Source organism: Mytilus trossulus, chromosome 5 (assembly GCF_036588685.1).
Source record: "Mytilus trossulus isolate FHL-02 chromosome 5, PNRI_Mtr1.1.1.hap1, whole genome shotgun sequence".
NCBI classification, from domain to species: domain Eukaryota; kingdom Metazoa; phylum Mollusca; class Bivalvia; order Mytilida; family Mytilidae; genus Mytilus; species Mytilus trossulus.
The window spans coordinates 26,901,515-26,920,658 of NC_086377.1; the positions used below are offsets into that span (position 1 = coordinate 26,901,515).

Genomic DNA, 19,144 nt, shown 5'->3' on the forward strand with positions numbered 1-19,144 from the left:
GCAATCTTCCACTTCTTTATGAATATTAAAACCCTTGTCTGCCATAATACCATCACCTTCCTTGATATGACCATGCTGTACTAAGTTTTGTAACATCTTCTTTAATCACGATTGTTCAAATATATCTTTGTCTGATATAGCACCAGAATATAAACATGAAGTAAACAAAAGTGACCCTCTAGGATCAACTGCTACCAAAGCTTTTAAAGTGTTTGTAGACTTGTTATTTGAATATGACTGTGACTGTGCATGCAGAGAAGAAGGCTTCTGTATTTTGATTTCTGTACCATCAATTATTGCCAAAGTATTAGGAAAATCCCTTTTATAATTTTCAGGCATATTTGTAATAATCATGTCACGTGGCGGCCAAGTACATACTGCTCCAAACCTTAAGTACATGAAATTTATCCAGTCACAAAAAAGTGAAATACAGTCTTGTGTAGATATTTGAAATCTGTATCCCAAATCTGTAAAGTCCAAATTATTTCTCAATTTACATAATGTAAAAAAAAACTGGTCCTTGATTTTTATCTTTATCTTCATATTCTTTGACATTTTTAAGGGATAATTTGATGAATCTGGCACTCAAAACTTAAAAACTGCATTAAATTCAGTATTGTTAAAGCCACTGTAGTATCTCAACATTTTGTCATCTTTAGTAAAGTTTTCGGCTGAAAAAATTGACCTTTCCCTCTGTTGAACTTGAAATATTCTCTGGGATTTCCTGGATGCATTATTCAATGTTAGCTTTTCATTATCCAATATTTTTCTTGCAAGGTCTCTCTCCAAAATCTCCTTTTGCACTGTTAAAGACAGAATATCAATTGGGTCAGCCCCTGAAATATAAAAAATATCTTTAGATTCTTGTGACTTTTAAATATATGTTTGTTAAAGAAAAAAAAGTTGGAATCTGATTTTTTTTAGTTTCAAACAGATCAGAAAAAAAATGATTTGATGACGTTGTTTTGTCTATCAGTTCATAGACAAAATTTATTGATGTGAGCCTGATGTCGTCAACTTTATTTCATGGTTTACTCCAGTATAAAAGAGAATTTAGAATTAAATTATGAGAAAAAACTGATATATTTTATATATTAATTAGTAATAACATTAAATATTGTGGTGCAGACTTAAAAATAAAAAAAATTGTAAGGGTTCCGCAGAACCCAGTGTCTCGCCTATTTTTACTATAAATCTCAGGCTCAACAAAAATGAGGCAAAAAATCAATGAAAATATTCCTCTTGATACTATCTTATGATTGTAAGAAGCTTCTGTCCAAGTTTGGTAAAAATCTGGGATAGTTAATGAAACTAATAAATGTTTTGAAAACTTTAACTGCAGACTGTATGTAATGTTAACTGTAAGAAAATCTAAGTCCATTTAATAGTAAAATACAGAAAAAATGGAGTTATCTTTTTACAAAATTTACTTCTGGATACTATCTTATGATCATAAATAAGCTTCTGTCCAATTTTGGTACAAACCAAGGATAGTTTAAGAAAGTTATTAATTTTTTAAAAACTTTAACCAGAGTGAATGTAATGTTTCCCCGCAGAAAAACTATGTCCATTTAAGAGTAGAATACAGAAAAAATGGATTTATTTTTTTACAAAATTTACTTCTGGATACTGTTTAATGATCATAAACAAGCTTCTGTTTAAGTTTGGTACAAATCAAGTATAGTTTAAGAATGTTATTAAAATTCTAAACTCTAACCACAGAGTGAATGTAATGTTTCCCTGCAGAAAAAAATAAGTCCATTTATATTAAGTAAAATACGGAAAAAAATGGAATTTTATTTTTCAAAAATTTACTTCTGGATACTATCTTATGATCATAAGGCTAGACAAAAACCAGTGTGAACCATTTTTTTATGTTATTTCTCCATAAATAGAAAAATAATTTCAGTTATTTCCTTAAATATTAAAATTTTAACAATCCCCTTTCTTTTTAGGCAGACTTTTATTCAGAGAGAGAGATAGTTCCAGTGGAAACTGTTTGTGGAGATTTAGTTTTTCCGAAAGAAAATGGTCAATCTGTTTTATCAGAAAAGTACAACACTTTGATAGACACCATTTCAAATGATGAAGTAAACATTATAGAAGAACAGACCAGAGAACAAGCTCAATGTGAAAAGTGGTTCAAGGAAAGAGAAAAGATAATAACAGCATCAAACTTTCATAGAATTGTCAAAAGGAAAGCTGCAATTAATGACAAGTTCATTCTTTCCATAATGAAGCCAAAGCCTTTCACTAGTAAAGCAACATCATATGGAAGAAACAATGAAATAAAAGCTAGAAACTCATATGTTCAAACTTCTGGCCACCATGTTCATGATTGTGGGTTTGTAGTTAACCCGAGGTACCCTTTACTTGGTGCTACTCCAGATGCCAAAATATGTGACAATGGTGTAACTGGAATTATGGAAATTAAATGTCCATTTAGCCAAAGAGATAACCTAATCACTGACGCAATGCAGGGTGCAGACTTTTGTTTAGAGTTGTCTGAAAATGGACCGAAATTAAAAATCAGTCATGATTATTTTATTCAGGTACAAGGTCAATTACTTGTAACAGGTTCTCAGTTTTGTGATTTTGTAGTCTATACAAAGAAGGACATCCATATTGAAAGAATTTATCCAGACAAAGCTGTAATGCAAAACATTCTTAATAAGCTTGCAGACTTTTATTTTGATCATGTACATTTATAATTTTTTTCAGTGTGTAAGAAGTTTCATGCAGGTTAATTCATTTCATGTTTGACAAAACAAAATCATTTATAAGAATACTAGTTGTGTCATTGGCATTCATATCACATTCTTATTTATATATTACAATGTTTTAGGTGAAATAAAAAAAATGTACAACTTATATAAATGATAAAATGAATCAGAAAAGCATTACTTTAGGAATAAATATATAATTGGAAAATTTTATAGGTTAAAGAACTCCTTATCAAGATATTTGATGTTAAGGAAATGGCAGGGAAAGGATTTCTCAGAAATGTACCTTATATATTTGGCTTTTGTATTATTTGGGTCACAAATTGTAAGAAAAGAAATCTTCAGTTTGCTTATATTTTGTAAATGATCATTTAATTATTTCTATAAAAAGAAAAGTGTGTGATGGGGCAAAATATTTAACCCTATGTCTTAGCTAGGGGAAACGCAAGAAGTTCGAAAATTTGACAAGGAAAAAATAACTGCTTGCAGGATGTTAAAAGCATAATTTTTAATTATTATATTGGAAGTTAAAGTTGTACCTAACACTTATTTAAGTTCAGGGGATTAAATCTGTGATATCACCTAGATGTTTTAATCACCTTGCATTGTTAATGAAATATAACAATGTATAAAGCTTTTTAATTATCAGAAATAGTGTTTGTCAAACTACTATATCTCTTACATTTTTTTTCTCAAGAGATTGGTTCAAGTTTTTTAAAATTTTTATATTTTTTTCAAAGGATCAAAATAAATATTTTGTAAACAAATTTATGAAAATTAAACGAGCCAAATTAATTTAAGTCCAGGTGTTGGGGGACACCTAAATTGGTGTCATTTTGGTATATACATGTATAGTAAATATAAATGGTTTGTCAAAGAACCCCTTCTTATTTTTAAGCCTCGGACATTTTTTAAGAATCCCTCCTCTTACTGACTTCATGTAGAACATTCTTTTTAATTTGTACGATTATTACTTTATCAAAATTTTCAGCATACCTAACACTGCAGGGAGAAAACTCTGTAAAATCAGCTAAACGTTTTAATTAACTTGCATTGTTAAGGAAACATTAAGCTTCTCAATGATCAAAATTACTGTCTGTCAAACTGCTATGTAAGCAGTGTAAATTTCTGGTAAAATGGTTAGTTCAAATTTTTTGAAATTTTTATATTTTTGTCAATTGAGGATCAAAGTAAATACTTTGTCAAAATTTTGTGAAAATTAAACGAGCCAAATTAATTTGAGTAATAGTGTAAGGTTCCACCTTAAAAGTAATTCAATTCTGAAAGTAATATATAAATAAATAAATTTAGAGAAAACTTTAAAAAAAAATAATCTACTATTTCAAAGTTTAATACAAGGTCGACAATAAAAGAGCACTTATTTTATACCAAGATTGATTTTTTTAACAAAATTAAAATGTGTTTGTTTGTTGTACATGCTGTTTTCTGCTTCTTGGTTGGATTGTGGTCTTTCTGACGCATACCCCATTTCAACTCACAATTTTATGTTATTGAATCACCTTGCATACTAACAACTGTATTAATAAACAGTACTGATCACAAACTTTGTGTTATGTCATTTATCATTGTGTACCAAAAAATTGAACCATCAACAAATGAAAACATCTTTTTGAGAAAGTTTAGTAGTCCTGAAAAGGACTGTTTTTGTAATCATTGTCATCCTCTGCTGTACAAATATCAGTTTTAGGCACACATTTCAACTTACATCCTCCTTCTGTTTGTATAGCAACAGTGTTTTCTTTGTTAAAATCTGGTGGTATATTTTCTTTGTTGGAATCTGGTGTTATTTCTGTTGTTTGAATTTCTGATGTTTCACTGAAATAATAAGAAACAATTAGTCAAAGGGAGACAACTCGAATTTGTGAAATTATCTTAAGCGATTTCTAATTAAAAAAGAAAGATATATGTAAAAGACCTTTGAAATAGGAGAGGGCCATTTCATAAAAAAATAATGAATATTGATAAAGGTACCTGTATATTATTTTAATTTACAGTAATTTCTTAAACAAAGCTAGTGTGTCATATATTTCTGCATTTGCTTTTTACTTCTGCTCTAATTTAAAATAAATTAGGGTATTTTGTTACTGTTAATAGTTTCTTGAAATATTGACTTGTCCAGACTTAAGATATAAAATAGGAATATCTTGTTTGATTTCCAATGAGACAACTCTTCACATGAAACCAAATGACACAGAAAATTAACGACTGTAGGTCACTGTATAGCCATCAACAACAAGCAAAGTTCATACCACATAATCAGCTGTAAAAGGCCCCGAAATGACAAATGTTAAGCAAGAAAACAAGGAAACAAATGGATGTTACATGTAGTCCAGATGTATGTCACCTTTTAAAAACAATCATAACCTGTAATGCTTTATATTTTGGTTTATGGATAAAGTCACTGTATAGTTCAGTATTGATAAAAATGAATGACGGAAGAAAAAAAAAATGTTTTTATGGGTTACATATTTATGACCAATTATTATATTTATAAGGGACATATTTTCATAAAATTTGCATCTACCTGTAGATCAATTTTCTTTTCACTTGTCTGTTTGGTGCAGCTTTTGGGGTTTCAATCACTCTTTTGGTGAGGACTTTTCTTGCTGGTTTTGGAGTTCGTCCATCAAATGGTATCGGGTCGGGATATTCTTCTGTTGGCCCATTTTTGTTGACAAAATGCTGAAATAGAGAACCTAAAATATTGTACACTGTATTTACTGGAAGGATTATCAGTTAAATTATAAAACAGCAGCTTAGATTTGTTTTAAATCAATTAATCAACATCATAAAATGTGTGTGTACCTAGAATATGTGCGTTCTAATGAGGGTCTATCTGACACATGTAATTTTTACAGGGTTTTATGTCTTTCTGATAACAAAGTTACGGTAACCTGTTGTCAATTCAGTAGGATGAGTCAGTATAAAAAAAGACTTATACAAAAATACTTGTATGAGACATTTTTTAATCGTTAATGATTTAAACTTGTAATGAACTCTATCAGATCATAAATGCAGTTCAGACTTTTTACACATTTTTCTTTCATTATCAATGAAAAATCTCCACCAAGGACCAAAAGTATTGAACATAAACAGTTATAGGTAATAGTAAAACCTTCAACATGGAACCTTGGGTCAAACTGCTTCAAGTGCCAATAAGACAATTAGTTGTTCATCACAATGTGTATTTCACAAATATCTTTCATTTCTATGGCCTAATTATTTCTGCACTGAACGTTGGGATTGCCTTGTGCGATGTTTGCTATGGCAAATGTTTCAATCATAGAAATATATTTTGATCCTGTTTGTTTTAAAGATAACATAGTAATTTCGTTTAAAAAAAAACAAATAGAAAAGAGTAAATAAATAGTGCACTTTAAAGTACTGATTATCATTGTGTATGTGGTTTTAAAGCAAAACAGATAAGAAAACAACTGTGTATATAATAATATCTAAAGTTCAGAAGTGAAAAAAGTAATGGCAGTCAAATAAAACATTCATTTCCCCCGACTGTTGGAGATATGAAGATTAGTTCACCCTCGAAAAGTCATATGCCCTCGTGAAATATGATTTTTTTTGGGTTAACAAATCTTTATATCTCCCTCAAACACAGGAAATATATGCATAATATTCTACCCCCAGGACGAAGAACACTTCTTTGCAGCTTAAATAATCCAATTGTCCCACCAGAAAAAAAAAATAAGTCCAAATATCTGAAAAATTTCGCCAGCACGGCTCCTAGAAAAAGGGTTTTCAATATATTACGAGACAAAGACCAAAAGTTTGGGCAAAAGAAAGAAAGTAAACGTAGAAGTGAGGGCAGTTCCCCTTATCCTAAAGGAACATACTTCTATGCAAAGAGATAGCTTTCAAAAATTCATGAATCAAATAATTCCTTTTGTTAATTGACTTACCCTCTCTTGTGTATGCAAGGCATAATTAAATATGTGTAGTGTACACAAAAGTTATCCAAACAGTGGAGGAAGATACAAAGATGATAACTAAAACATGGTTGGAAAATACATTGGACAGTTGGAAGGACTTTGTTACTGTATAATGAATGCTTACATTTACATATTTGAAATTAATCTCTTGACAATTTATTTATTTGTATGTATATTCGTGTAAAGTTAATGTGTCGGTCGTGTGTGTGCATGACTTATGTTATGACTTTAGGCACACAAAAAAAGGGGGGGTATGGACTGTCATAGGCTGTGTTTTGGGGTCTAAGACATCAATTTTTGATCAATGGTTACAGTACTTGCAACCTTAGGCGTTACTATTTCAGCGATCAGTCAGCGGTCATCGATCAGTCACCGATCAGTCAAGTTCGCGTCAAACTCACGTCAGCAATCCGTCAGACTTATAGTAAAAGTAATTGACTGATCGGACTGATCGGACTGATAGAACCGATCGACCTTGATGACGGATTGACCTGTAATACGTCACATGATAAAATAATGCAAATTACGGAATCTTAGTTTCGTTTAGTTTAATTAAAATGGCGACAAGTGAAAATCGAACGTTCAATGATCATGATGATACATTTTGTTTCAATAATAATTATTTAGCAAAGTTTTATTGAAAAGAAATGTACAGATAAAACTTAACATAAACATTATTATTAAAGAATGGTATTTTTGTTTTATTTAGGCTATATATGTTCAAACACGGCGGGTTTTAAAACGGTGTCTTTTTTTATTTTCCAAACATCCTCGGGTAAAGCAACGATTTGTATAGTAAGAACAAGGATTTGCATAGCTATACAAATCCTTGTTATCATCATAAAATTCATTAAAAAAAACTTATCATAATCAAGGACTTTCTATAAATATTCCTGTCACAATCGAAGCCTATAAAATTTTAATAAAAAGAAGACTAATTTTGGATATTTTAAACAACACGAAATAAAATGTCAGTAAGATTTATCTGACACTCTTAATTTCATAAAAAAAAACCTATTCTAAACTATAAAGAGTACAAAAATCCAATGGTGGTCAATAATTTTTAGTAAAATGAAGAAATATTTGCATTTAAGTATATAAAAATTACAAAAAATACAAAGGCGGTCAATAATTTTTAGTAAAATATTTGCATTTTAGGCAACGCGTACAAAAATTCAATATTTTTTTCCTTAACATAGGCATATTTGAAGGAATATCATCAAAATTGTGTTTTTCTGACTTAATTTCAGGTAAACATGGAAAAATCTTCTAAAAAGGAATAAAATGGATTTTACTCTTTTAAAATAGAGTCTGTTAAATGTGTATCAAAATAAATCAATAACTGCATTCTTGTTCCACAAAAATAAAAGTTTAAGTATTTTAATTCTCATTATTTCTCAATTCTGATTACAAGACTTGTCTTAAGATGGTAAAAATAACTGATTTCAAATAAAATAGAATCATTTCTAACAAAAAGAAGACTAATTTTGGTTATTTTAAACAATGCGAATAAAATTTTAGTATGATTTCTCTGACACTCTTTTAATTTCATGAAAACAAATATTCTAATCTTTAAAAAGTACAAAAAATACAAAGGCGGTCAATAAATTTTAGTAAAATATTTGCATTTTAGGCAACCCGTACAAAAATTAAATATTTTTTTCCTTAACATAGGCATATTTTATGAAGAACAGCCAATTCTGATGTACAAAAAGTACTCAAATCATATGACGATTTATTATGTGTATCAAAATAAATCAATAACTGCATTCTTATTCCACAAAAATAAAAGTTTAAGTATTTTAATTCTCATTAAATCTCAATTCTGATTACAAGACTTGTCTTAAGATGGTAAAAATAACTGATTTCAAATAAAATAGCATCATTTCTAATAAAAAGAAGACTAATTTTGGTTATTTTAAACAATGCGAATAAAATTTTAGTATGATTTCTCTGACACTCTTTTAATTTCATGAAAAAAAATATTCTAATCTATAAAAAGTACAAAAAATACAAAGGCGGTCAATAAATTTTAGTAAAATATTTGCATTTTAGGCAACGCGTACAAAAATTAATTATCTTTTTCCTTAAAGTAAGCATATTTTATGAAGAACAGCCAATCTTGATGTACAAAAAGTACTCAAATCATATGACGGTTAATAATTTGTATCAAAATAAATCAACAACTGCATTCTTATTCAACAAAAATAAAAGTTTAAGTATTTAAATTCTCATTATATCTCAATTCTGATTAGATGACTTGTCTCAAGATGGTCAAAAAATGACTGATTTCAAATAAAATGGCATCATTTTGAATAAAAAGAAGACTAATTTTGAATATTTTAAACAATGCGAATAAAATTTTAGTATGATTTCTCTGACACTCTTTTAAATTCATGAAATAAAACCTATTCTAATCTATAAAGTACAAAAATCCAATGGCGGTCAATAATTTTTAGTAAAATGAAGAAATATTTGCTATGAAGAACAGCCAATTCTGATGTACAAAAAGTACTCAAATCATATGACGGTCAATAATGTGTATCAAAATAAATCAATAACTGCATTCTTATTCCACAAAAAATAAAAGTTTAAGTATTTTAATTCTCATTATATCTCAATTCTGATTAGAAGACTTGTCTCAAGATGGTAAAAATGACTGATTTCAAATAAAATAGCATCATTTTGAATAAAAAGAAGACTAATTTTGGTTATTTTAAACAATGCTAATAAAATTTCAGTATGATTTCTCTGACACTCTTTCAAATTCATGAAATAAAACCTATTCTAATCTATAAAAAGTACAAAAATCCAATAGCGGTCAATAATTTTTAGTAAAATGAAGAAATATTTGCATTTTAGGCAACGCGTACAAAAATTAAATATTTTTTTCCTTAACATATGCATATTTTATGAAAAACAGCCAATTCAAATGTACAAAAAGTACTGAAATGATATGACGGTTAATAACGTGTATCAAAATAAATCAATAACTGCATTCTTATTCCACAAAAATAAAAGTTTAAGTATTTTAATTCTCATTAGGTCTTTCCACCTTTCCGTGGAAAGACCTATTGAATTTGTTCTGATTATTATTATTATTATTTTTAGGTCTTTCCACCTTTCCGTGGAAAGACCTATTGAATTTGTTCTGATTATTATTAGGTCTTTCCACCTTTCCGTGGAAAGACCTATTGAATTTGTTCTGATTATTATTATCATTATTTTTTTTTTTTTCTTCCGCCTAATTTTTTTTCTTGCGTAGTATTGATGTTTCAAAAGATGTCGCTTAGATATTTGGAATATGGTATCGTATAGTTTATACGCTTTAAAATTTACAACTACGTAACAAAATACTTAACATTGTAAGAGTTATCTCCCCAAACACTGTTTTTCTTGTGGCCACTACTCCTTCGCAACAGTAAAAGATTACGACAAATTTATTTTACCAAATTGCTCGTTATATCTTAAGGATTAGGATATTCATTTGGACTGAAGCTTTACGGAGACTCCATATGAGAGTTATTCCCCCTTTTCCATTGAATTAAGTGATATGCATTTCTAAATGGTAAACCATAAGTGATAGAGACCTAGAGTCTTCAGATTTGAGGTCCTTGGTCCAAAAAAATGAAAATGAGGTCAAGGTCAAAGGTCAAGGTCATATTCTAAATTTTGATTTTGGCTTATTTTCACTTATTTCCAAAAACCGTATGACATATCGACAAATAATTTTTCATAAATTGTTAGTTGCGACATGTCCTTACTTGTATATTTTGGTTGAAAGGGTGCGCAGATAATAAATGGGAGTTTTTGCCCATCTTACATTTAGAATTATGCGTAAAGTGATATTACTCATTAACCAAACATATTAAAGACCTAGGGTCTTTTGATTTAAGGTCCTTGGTTTGTGACCTTGCAATTGAGGTCAAGGTCATAGGTTAATAGGACGTTCTAAATTTTCACCGTTGCTTTAAATTCACATTAATACATCATAAAGCCATAGGAATTAACATTTTAAACTGATTTTTCATATTTCAATATCAAAATAGATCTTTACTAGTGGAAAGACCTTCAATTGTTTGTTCTCTGAACAATTGGTTTTTAATTATTTTTTTTTTTTTTTTTTTTCTTCCGCCTAATTTTTTTCTTGCGTAGTATTGCTGTTTCAAAAGATGTCGCTTAGATATTTGAAATATGATATCGTAAAGTTTATACGCTTTAAAAATTTACAAAGACGTAACAAAATACTTAACGTTGTAAGAGTTATCTCCCCAAACACTGTTTTTCTTGTGGCCACTACTCTTTCGCAACCGTAAAAGATTACGACAAATTTATTTTACCAAATTGCTCGTTACATCTTAAAGATAAGGATATTCATTTGGACCGAAGCTTTATGAAGACTCCATATGAGAGTTATTCCCCCTTTTTCATTTGATTCAAGTAACATGCATTTCTAACTAGTAAACCATTAGTGATAGAGACCTAGGGTCTTTAGATTTGAGTTCCTTGGTCCAAAAAAATGAAAATGAGGTCAAGGTCAAAGGTCAAGGTCATATTCTAAATTTTGATTTTGGCTTATTTTCACTGATTTTCAAATACCGTATGATATATCGCCATATAATTTTTCATAAATTGTTAGTTGTGACATGTCCTTACTTGTATATTTTGGTTGAAAGGGTGCGCAGACAATAAATGGGAGATTTTCCCCATTTTACATTTAGAATTACGCCTAATGTTATATAACTCATTAACCAAACTTATTAAAGACAAAGGATCCTTTGATTTAAGGTCCTTGGTTTGTGACCTTGAAATTGAGGTCAAGGTCATAGGTTAATAGGTCGTTCTAGATTTTGACCTTTGCTTTAAATTCATATAAATACATCATAAAGCCTACTAGCATTTTAAACTGATTTTTCATATTTCAATATCAAAATAGATCTTTACTAGTGGAAAGACCTTCAATTGTTCTCTGAACAATTGGTTTTTAATTTTTTTTTTTTTTCTTCCGCCTAATTTTTTTTCTTGCGTATTATTGATGTTTCAAAAGATGTCGCTTAGATATTTGGAATATGGTATCGTATAGTTTATACGCTTTAAAAATTTACAACTGCGTAACAAAATACTATACGTTGTCAGAGTTATCTCCCCAAACACTGTTTTTCTTGTGGCCACTACTCCTTCTCAACCGTTAAAGATTACGACAAATTTATTTTACCAAATTGATCGTTTCATCTTCAGGATTAGGATATTCATTTGGACCGAAGCTTTACGGAGACTCCATATGAGAGTTAATCCCCCTTTTCCATTTAATTAAGTGATATGCATTTCTAACTGGTAAACCATAAGTGATAAAGACATAGGGTCTTTAGATTTGAGGTCCTTGGTCCAAAATGATAAAAATGAGGTCAAGGTCAAAGGTCAAGGTCATATTCTAAATTTTGATTTTGGATTATTTTCACTTATTTTCAAATACTTTATGACATATCCACAAATAATTTTTCATAAATTGTTAGTTGCGACATGTCCTTACTTGTATATTCTGGTTGAAAGCGTGCGCATACAATAAATGGGAATTTTTGCCCATCTTACATTTAGAATAAAATTTCAGTATGATTTCTCTGACACTCTTTCAAATTCATGAAATAAAACCTATTCTAATCTATAAAAAGTACAAAAATCCAATAGCGGTCAATAATTTTTAGTAAAATGAAGAAATATTTGCATTTTAGGCAACGCGTACAAAAATTAAATATTTTTTTCCTAAACGTATGCATATTTTATAAAAAACAGCCAATTCAAATGTACAAAAAGTACTGAAATGATATGACGGTTAATAACGTGTATCAAAATAAATCAATAACTGCATTCGTATTCCACAAAAATAAAAGTTTAAGTATTTTAATTCTCATTATATCTAAATTCTGATTTGAAGACTTGTCTCAAGATGGTAGAAATAACTGATTTCAAATATAATAGCAACATTTCTAATAAAAAGAAGACTAATTTTGGTTATTTTTAACAATGCAAATAAAATTTTAGTATGATTTCTCTGACACTCTTGTAATTTCATGAAAAAAACTATTTTATTCTATAAAAAGTACAAAAAATCCAATGGCGGTCAATAATTTTTAGTAAAATGAAGAAATATTTGCATTTTAGGCAATGCATACAAAATTAAATATCTTTTTCCTGAAAGTAAGCATATTTTATGAAGAACAGCTAATCTTAATGTACAAAAAGAACTGAAATCATATGACGGTTAATAATTTGTATCAAAATAAATCAATAACTGCATTTTCATTCAACAAAAATAAAAGTTAAAGTATTTAAATTCTCAGTATATCTCAATTCTGATTAGATGACTTGTCTCAAAATGGTAAAAATGACTGATTTCAATTAAAATAGCATCATTTTTAATAAATAGAAGACTAATTTTGGTTATTTTAAACAATGCGAATAAAATTTTTAGTATGATTTCTTTGACATTCTTTTAATTTCATGACAAAAAAAGCTATTCTAATCTATAAAAAGTACAAAAATCCAATGGCGGTCAATAATTTTTAGTAAAATGAAGAAATATTTGCATTTTAGGCAACGCGTACAAAAATTAAATATTTTTTCCCTGAAATTAGGCATATTCAATAAAAAGAAAAACAATTTTGGATATTCTAAACAATGCGAATAAATTTTGTATGATTTCTATGACATTCTTTAAGCTTTATAAACAAACCATTAATTTTAAACTATATACAGTGAAAAAATCAAATTGTGATAAATAATTAATTTCCATTCAAATGAAGAAATGATCGCATTCTGGTTCAACAAAATTAAAAGTAAAAAGATACTTCTTCTTCAAATATTCAAATTTTATACAAAAATTGTCAATAAAAGGAATTTATAGCAACAGTTTGAAATTGAAGTTACAATATTTTCAAATATGAGAAGAAAAATTAGCATTTTACGCAACGTGTACATAAATTTAATATCTCATTGTCAAGAATCAGTCCGGTCGACATTGCGCATGCGTGAATTCAGATACCCTACATGGATACAATCGTTATATAGAAGTTGTATGGAAAATAATCTTTAACAGACGATATTCGATTTTCTTCTCAGTTCTTTTCTTCACTGTTGAGATCACCATAATCCTTAATGTGTCTTCTTTTTAATGATGTAAATTATTTTAAATTAATGTTTAAACTTAATGCAACAAATTTAGATTTTTCATAAAGGGATGTCAAATGGCTTACATTTGCCGTTATTCTTGCAGAAAATGTCATTTTTAGGAAAAGTGGTCAGTTTTGAAAAAATAAATAAAATACTTTTACTGATGACATTCCTTACCTGTTGAGACCAAGAGAAAGATGAAAAGTTATAGTTTAATGTGGTGTAGTTTATTTTTAAATTGGTTATTGTCTACTTGCACCAAATTTGATTTAAAAGTAGGCGATTTTAAGTTTTTATTCTATCAACTTTTATTTGACAACAGGATACATTGTTTGTGTAAACAGATAGCAGCCTGTTACACAATCTTATTTATACAGTCACGCTGAGACATAATAATTCATGTGATATAGTTTAAACGAAGTTTTGTATTAACTATGTTTAGGGCTGAAGGAATTATAAAACACTAAATAATATGAAATTCACGTTTTTATAATTGAAGTTATTTATAATCAAAGTTTTTGTTTGTGTCTGTTTTCACGTGCTTATAACCGATATTAAATAAAGTATGAGGATGCAATCGTAATCTGAACGAATTGTTTTAATTATCAATACACAATCACTTTTTTTTAATTAATGGGATTAAATGCGTTTGGAAATTTAAAAGACATTTTCGGATTTTAATATTTGTATATATATAAGGAAGTGGTGAGGTTGGCTTTTTAAACGTTAACTATAAATATTTTAGACTTTTTTTTTGTTTATTTTGTATTGATATTCATTTAAAAAATCATCAGGATCGTAAAATTTACAATTTAATTCTAATAGATCATTGTAAATGAAATTATCATCTTAATGCATGTATGATTTATTTTGAAAAGACGTCCTCCATGATATATACTCTATTATTAATGTACATAATTATTTCATATACATATATAAAATGTTGTTTGACAAAAATCTGTTTCGTCCTTTGTTCTGATTATTTTTTACGTCTCTATTGAGATATTAATTATGTAATTTTAACGGGATGACTTACTCTCCACCCACGAAATTCACAGGCTACTACTATATAGGGTTCTGTAAACTTTAATTGAATAATTTGGCTGTCATAATGTATGAAACACTTTCTTTTCCTTCATAAATGATTTAAACAGAGCCATAGATATTCATAGATATATGTATATCTACTTATTTATATCTCTGGTTTAACTTAGAAGTTAAGACGATAATTTACAAAATAAGACGAGGTGGTATGATTGGCAATGAGAATGGAAACGAAAAATGTGTAAAAAAGATAGTCAACAATCCGACCAAAGAGAAAAAAATAGCCCAAATCCACAAATTGGTCTTAAATGCAACACAAGAATATTCCGCGTGCGCTAGTTTGCCCCTATACACAAAGTTAACTATATTTCATCAAAAAGAACGCCACATGTCACTCCGTAACATAAATGAACCAAAGTTTTAAAAAAACCCTTGCACGCACGCACACAAGACTAACAAAGGCCAGATATTCCTTACTTGGGACAAGCACAAAAATGCGGTGGGTGAAACGTGCTATATAACAGATCTCATGTTAAATGTCGAAACAATGAAAATAGGGGGAAACCCAATTAAACGAACAGGTATATGCTTAATCAATAACACCAAGAAAATAAATATTTCAGACAGCAACTTCAAGAAACGACAACCACATATATAGTTACAAGTAATTTGTTCCTGGCTTTATAAAACGAAACTAGAAACCGTGATATTCAGCGGGGTTAAAATGTTTGTGAGTGCTCAAATATATCTGTGGTATGAAAGCACAACACACGACAAAACTGTTGAAATTAGTAGAAAAGGCTTCCATGTCAGATTGGTACGAAACTTATCTACAGAATACAAAAGATCTAAAGTACCGATTTGAAGATAAATTATCCACCAGTACACATCCAAAAAAATATTTAAAAAAAACAAAGAGATGTGGTATGATTGCCAATAAGACAACTATCCTCCAAAGTTCAGATGAAGTGGACGTATTTAATTATAGGCAACCGTACGGCCTTCAGCAATGAGAAACACATATCATTTAATCGGCTATAAAAGGACCCAACATGAAAAAATATAAAATTATTCAATTGAGAAGACTACATTCATAACAAAACAATTTACGAAAAAAAATATGACCGACATTAACCAACAACACTTTATTTTACTCGAGGAATTGTGTTGTTATCCGCACTCAAAGTATACTGTTAAATTTAATAATTTTGAACTGTCGATGAATGTTTGAAATTAAATAAAATGAAAAACATTTCGAATTCTTGAGGTACCAGGTATATAGGAAGCTGTGGTATGAGTGCCAATGAGACAACTCTCCATCCAAGTCACAATTTGTATAAATAAACCTTTATAGGTCAAGGTACGGTGTTCAACACGGAGCGTAGTCTCACACCGAACAGCAAGCTATAAAGGGCCACAAAAATTACTAGTGTAAAACCAACGGTCTAATGTATATAAAAAAATAGAAACACTTGTGAATCACATAAACAAACGACAACTACTGGACATCAGATTATATGAATAAAAAAAGAATCGCAAGACAACAGCCTTTCAGCCAATTACATGTGAAATAGTTGTACTAAAATTTCAATTACATTTCAGTCAGTTTGATGCTCAATTCATTTTAAAAAATAATATCTATTTTTATTTATATGCATCTTACATTTACCAATTGAGATCAAACATCGTGAGACGTTTTAAATAGGACTTATAATCTTCTTTAGTAGTCCCGGGTTTCAACATAGATCGAAGATCTCTCCGGCCTTCAATCAATTTAACAAACTGCAACAAAATACAGAAAACATGATTCGAAATTATCTTATAGATAACATCTGGTATTGGTTTTCACTGAAATTATCTTTACAAAACAGCGGGTGTTCGACCCCTCAATTGTGCGTCTTATCGCACATGTCAAATTATCAAGTAACCTCATGTGGAGCGAGGATGGGTTATCGTCCTTGTCGATACAATTAATTGTTATCAAATTGAGTAATCTCCCTTAAACCGGACAGATTCTTGGCAATGTTTTTCCCTAAAGTAAACATAATTTATGAAGAACAACAAATCCTAATGAACAAAAAGTACTGAAATCATATTGCGGTTGATAATTTTTATCAAAATATTGAATAACTGCATTCTTATTCCACAAAATAATAGTTTAAGTATTTTAATTTTTTTTATATCTCAATTCTAATGAGAGTATTTATCTCGAGTTGTTGAAAATAACTGATTTCAAATGAAACAGTGTCATTTGTAAATAAATAGTTTTGTTTTGGAAGTTTTAAACAATGCGGATGATATTTAAATATGATTTATCTGACATTCTTTTAATTTTATGAAAAGCGACCTTTTCTAAACTATAAAAAGTTCAAAACTTCAATGGCGGATTATCGGCATTTTCGAAGGTAGAAGTTCATGTTAACTGAGACATATTATGTATTATATATATTTCTAATGTTTACAATATGTAATACAAAACTATTAATCAACAGAAACAATTAAACGCTTTAATTAAGCATCTAATATAACTGTTATACTATTTTTACTTTTATATTGCAACCAAATTAACGTGTAAATTATGGTGTCTTCGTCGAGGTCCGCGTTCATGGATCCTAAACACTGTTGAGTTCGGTTTACATAAGAATTTGAAATATATACGTATCCGTCCGATCCGTGCATAAATTTGATTTACTGATCGATCGATGACCGTTGTCACGGTAACTCCCACACAGGTTATTTGACTTATCTGACGGATCCTATGGGTCACCGATTACCGATCAGTCATCGATCAGTCAAAAATTCGTCACCGATCATTCACCGATCAGTCAAGTTCACGTCAAACAGTAACGCCTAAGGTTGCAAGTACTGTATATTTAAAACAAGAATACTGTTGAATCCTTTAAATTTAAAGTATTTGATTTGTTTCAGTATACCTTTGAACAAATGTAAGTTGCTCTCGTTATCCGTTCAACATTGAACTGTGAGTGCGGTCTTCCGCAGGCCTTTATCCATTTCAGACACTTTTCTAAGTTGTTTGACTTCTTCGGAAATGGCAAAATACGTACACCGTCCTGAAGTCGATCCTCGTACCGACTGTCGGTGTTACAAACACCGTAACAACAGCGCTTTACCATAATTGACCAAAATGTACACTCAGACAATTTCAGGCAGACGTCATTGTTTGTCTGAGTCTTGTTGTAGCAACAAAAATACGCGCGCGCATCTGCGATTTCATTGGTCGATAAATTAATATGGGCGGGGCGGCGATAGGTGAATTGTCATTCATATGAGCAGATTATAAGCCATCATTGGTCAATTATAATTCATATTGTGTAATTATCAGCCACCATTGATCAATTACAAATCTTAAGTGCGGTTATTAGTCCTTATTTGATCAATTAACATGATAATTATTATTTACAGAATATAACAGATTAACAAGAGGCTACGTCAACCATCAGTCGATCCATGATCATGCTTATTTATTAAATGCAACAACCATTTGATCAATTATCATGCTTATGTTCAGAATATTGGTTATAATTTACCTACTATACATTTCTAGGAATATTATTGGTCAAAAGCGTTCGAGTGGTGACCGTGCATGTTCCATATTAGGTTAGTAGGTAGGCGGGCTGATTTTAAAACAGGTTATCCTACTGTTGAGAATATCGGTTATCTTTATGAATTAATATCGTTATTTACAGAATATCAGCCACAATAACAAAGTTATAAAAACAGCAATCACTGACTCAAATATCAGTTCTGTTTTTACAGAAATACTTTATTACTTCATCAAAAAACATACGTATTTACATAATATCAGCGACTACTTGATAAATTTTCATGATTATTTACCAAAAAATTGTCACCATTTGATCATTTGTCATTTTTTTTTACAGAAAAAACAGTAGTTATTTTTCTTGTATTAGGAATAAGCTTTTTATATGAGTCAAGCAAACCGTGAATTTCTTAGAACCTATTGGATATATACAAAACAAACGTCTCTAGTCATCCTGTTGTAAATAGATTAAGGTACTTATTTCGACAGTTAACGATTCTTCAAGGGTGTCGATGCCACCATATTTGTAAAAACGCAAAATGAGCTGATCAATCCAAACTGATGTAAAATTAAAGTCTATCCAAGACAAAGAATTAGCGTTATGTTAAAAAAGGTTGCATTTAATAACTCAAAATGATTTTTTAAATGAATTTATAACATCATATTTCAATATTTTTTGATGA

At 29.5% G+C, this 19,144-nt stretch overlaps 1 protein-coding gene across 1 annotated transcript; it reads right to left on the reverse strand.

Annotated features, from left to right (window-relative positions):
- Positions 1–563: 563 nt before the first annotated feature.
- Positions 564–18,110, reverse strand: LOC134719555 (uncharacterized). The gene is made up of 4 exons (XM_063582548.1): positions 17,833–18,110; positions 5,269–5,426; positions 4,450–4,559; positions 564–836 (listed from the first exon to the last, which is right to left on the reverse strand). The coding sequence occupies exons 1-4, from the start codon at positions 18,031–18,033 to the stop codon at positions 586–588; spliced, it is 720 nt and encodes a 239-aa protein (XP_063438618.1). The 5' UTR covers positions 18,034–18,110; the 3' UTR covers positions 564–585.
- Between the last annotated feature and the right edge of the window lie 1,034 nt (positions 18,111–19,144).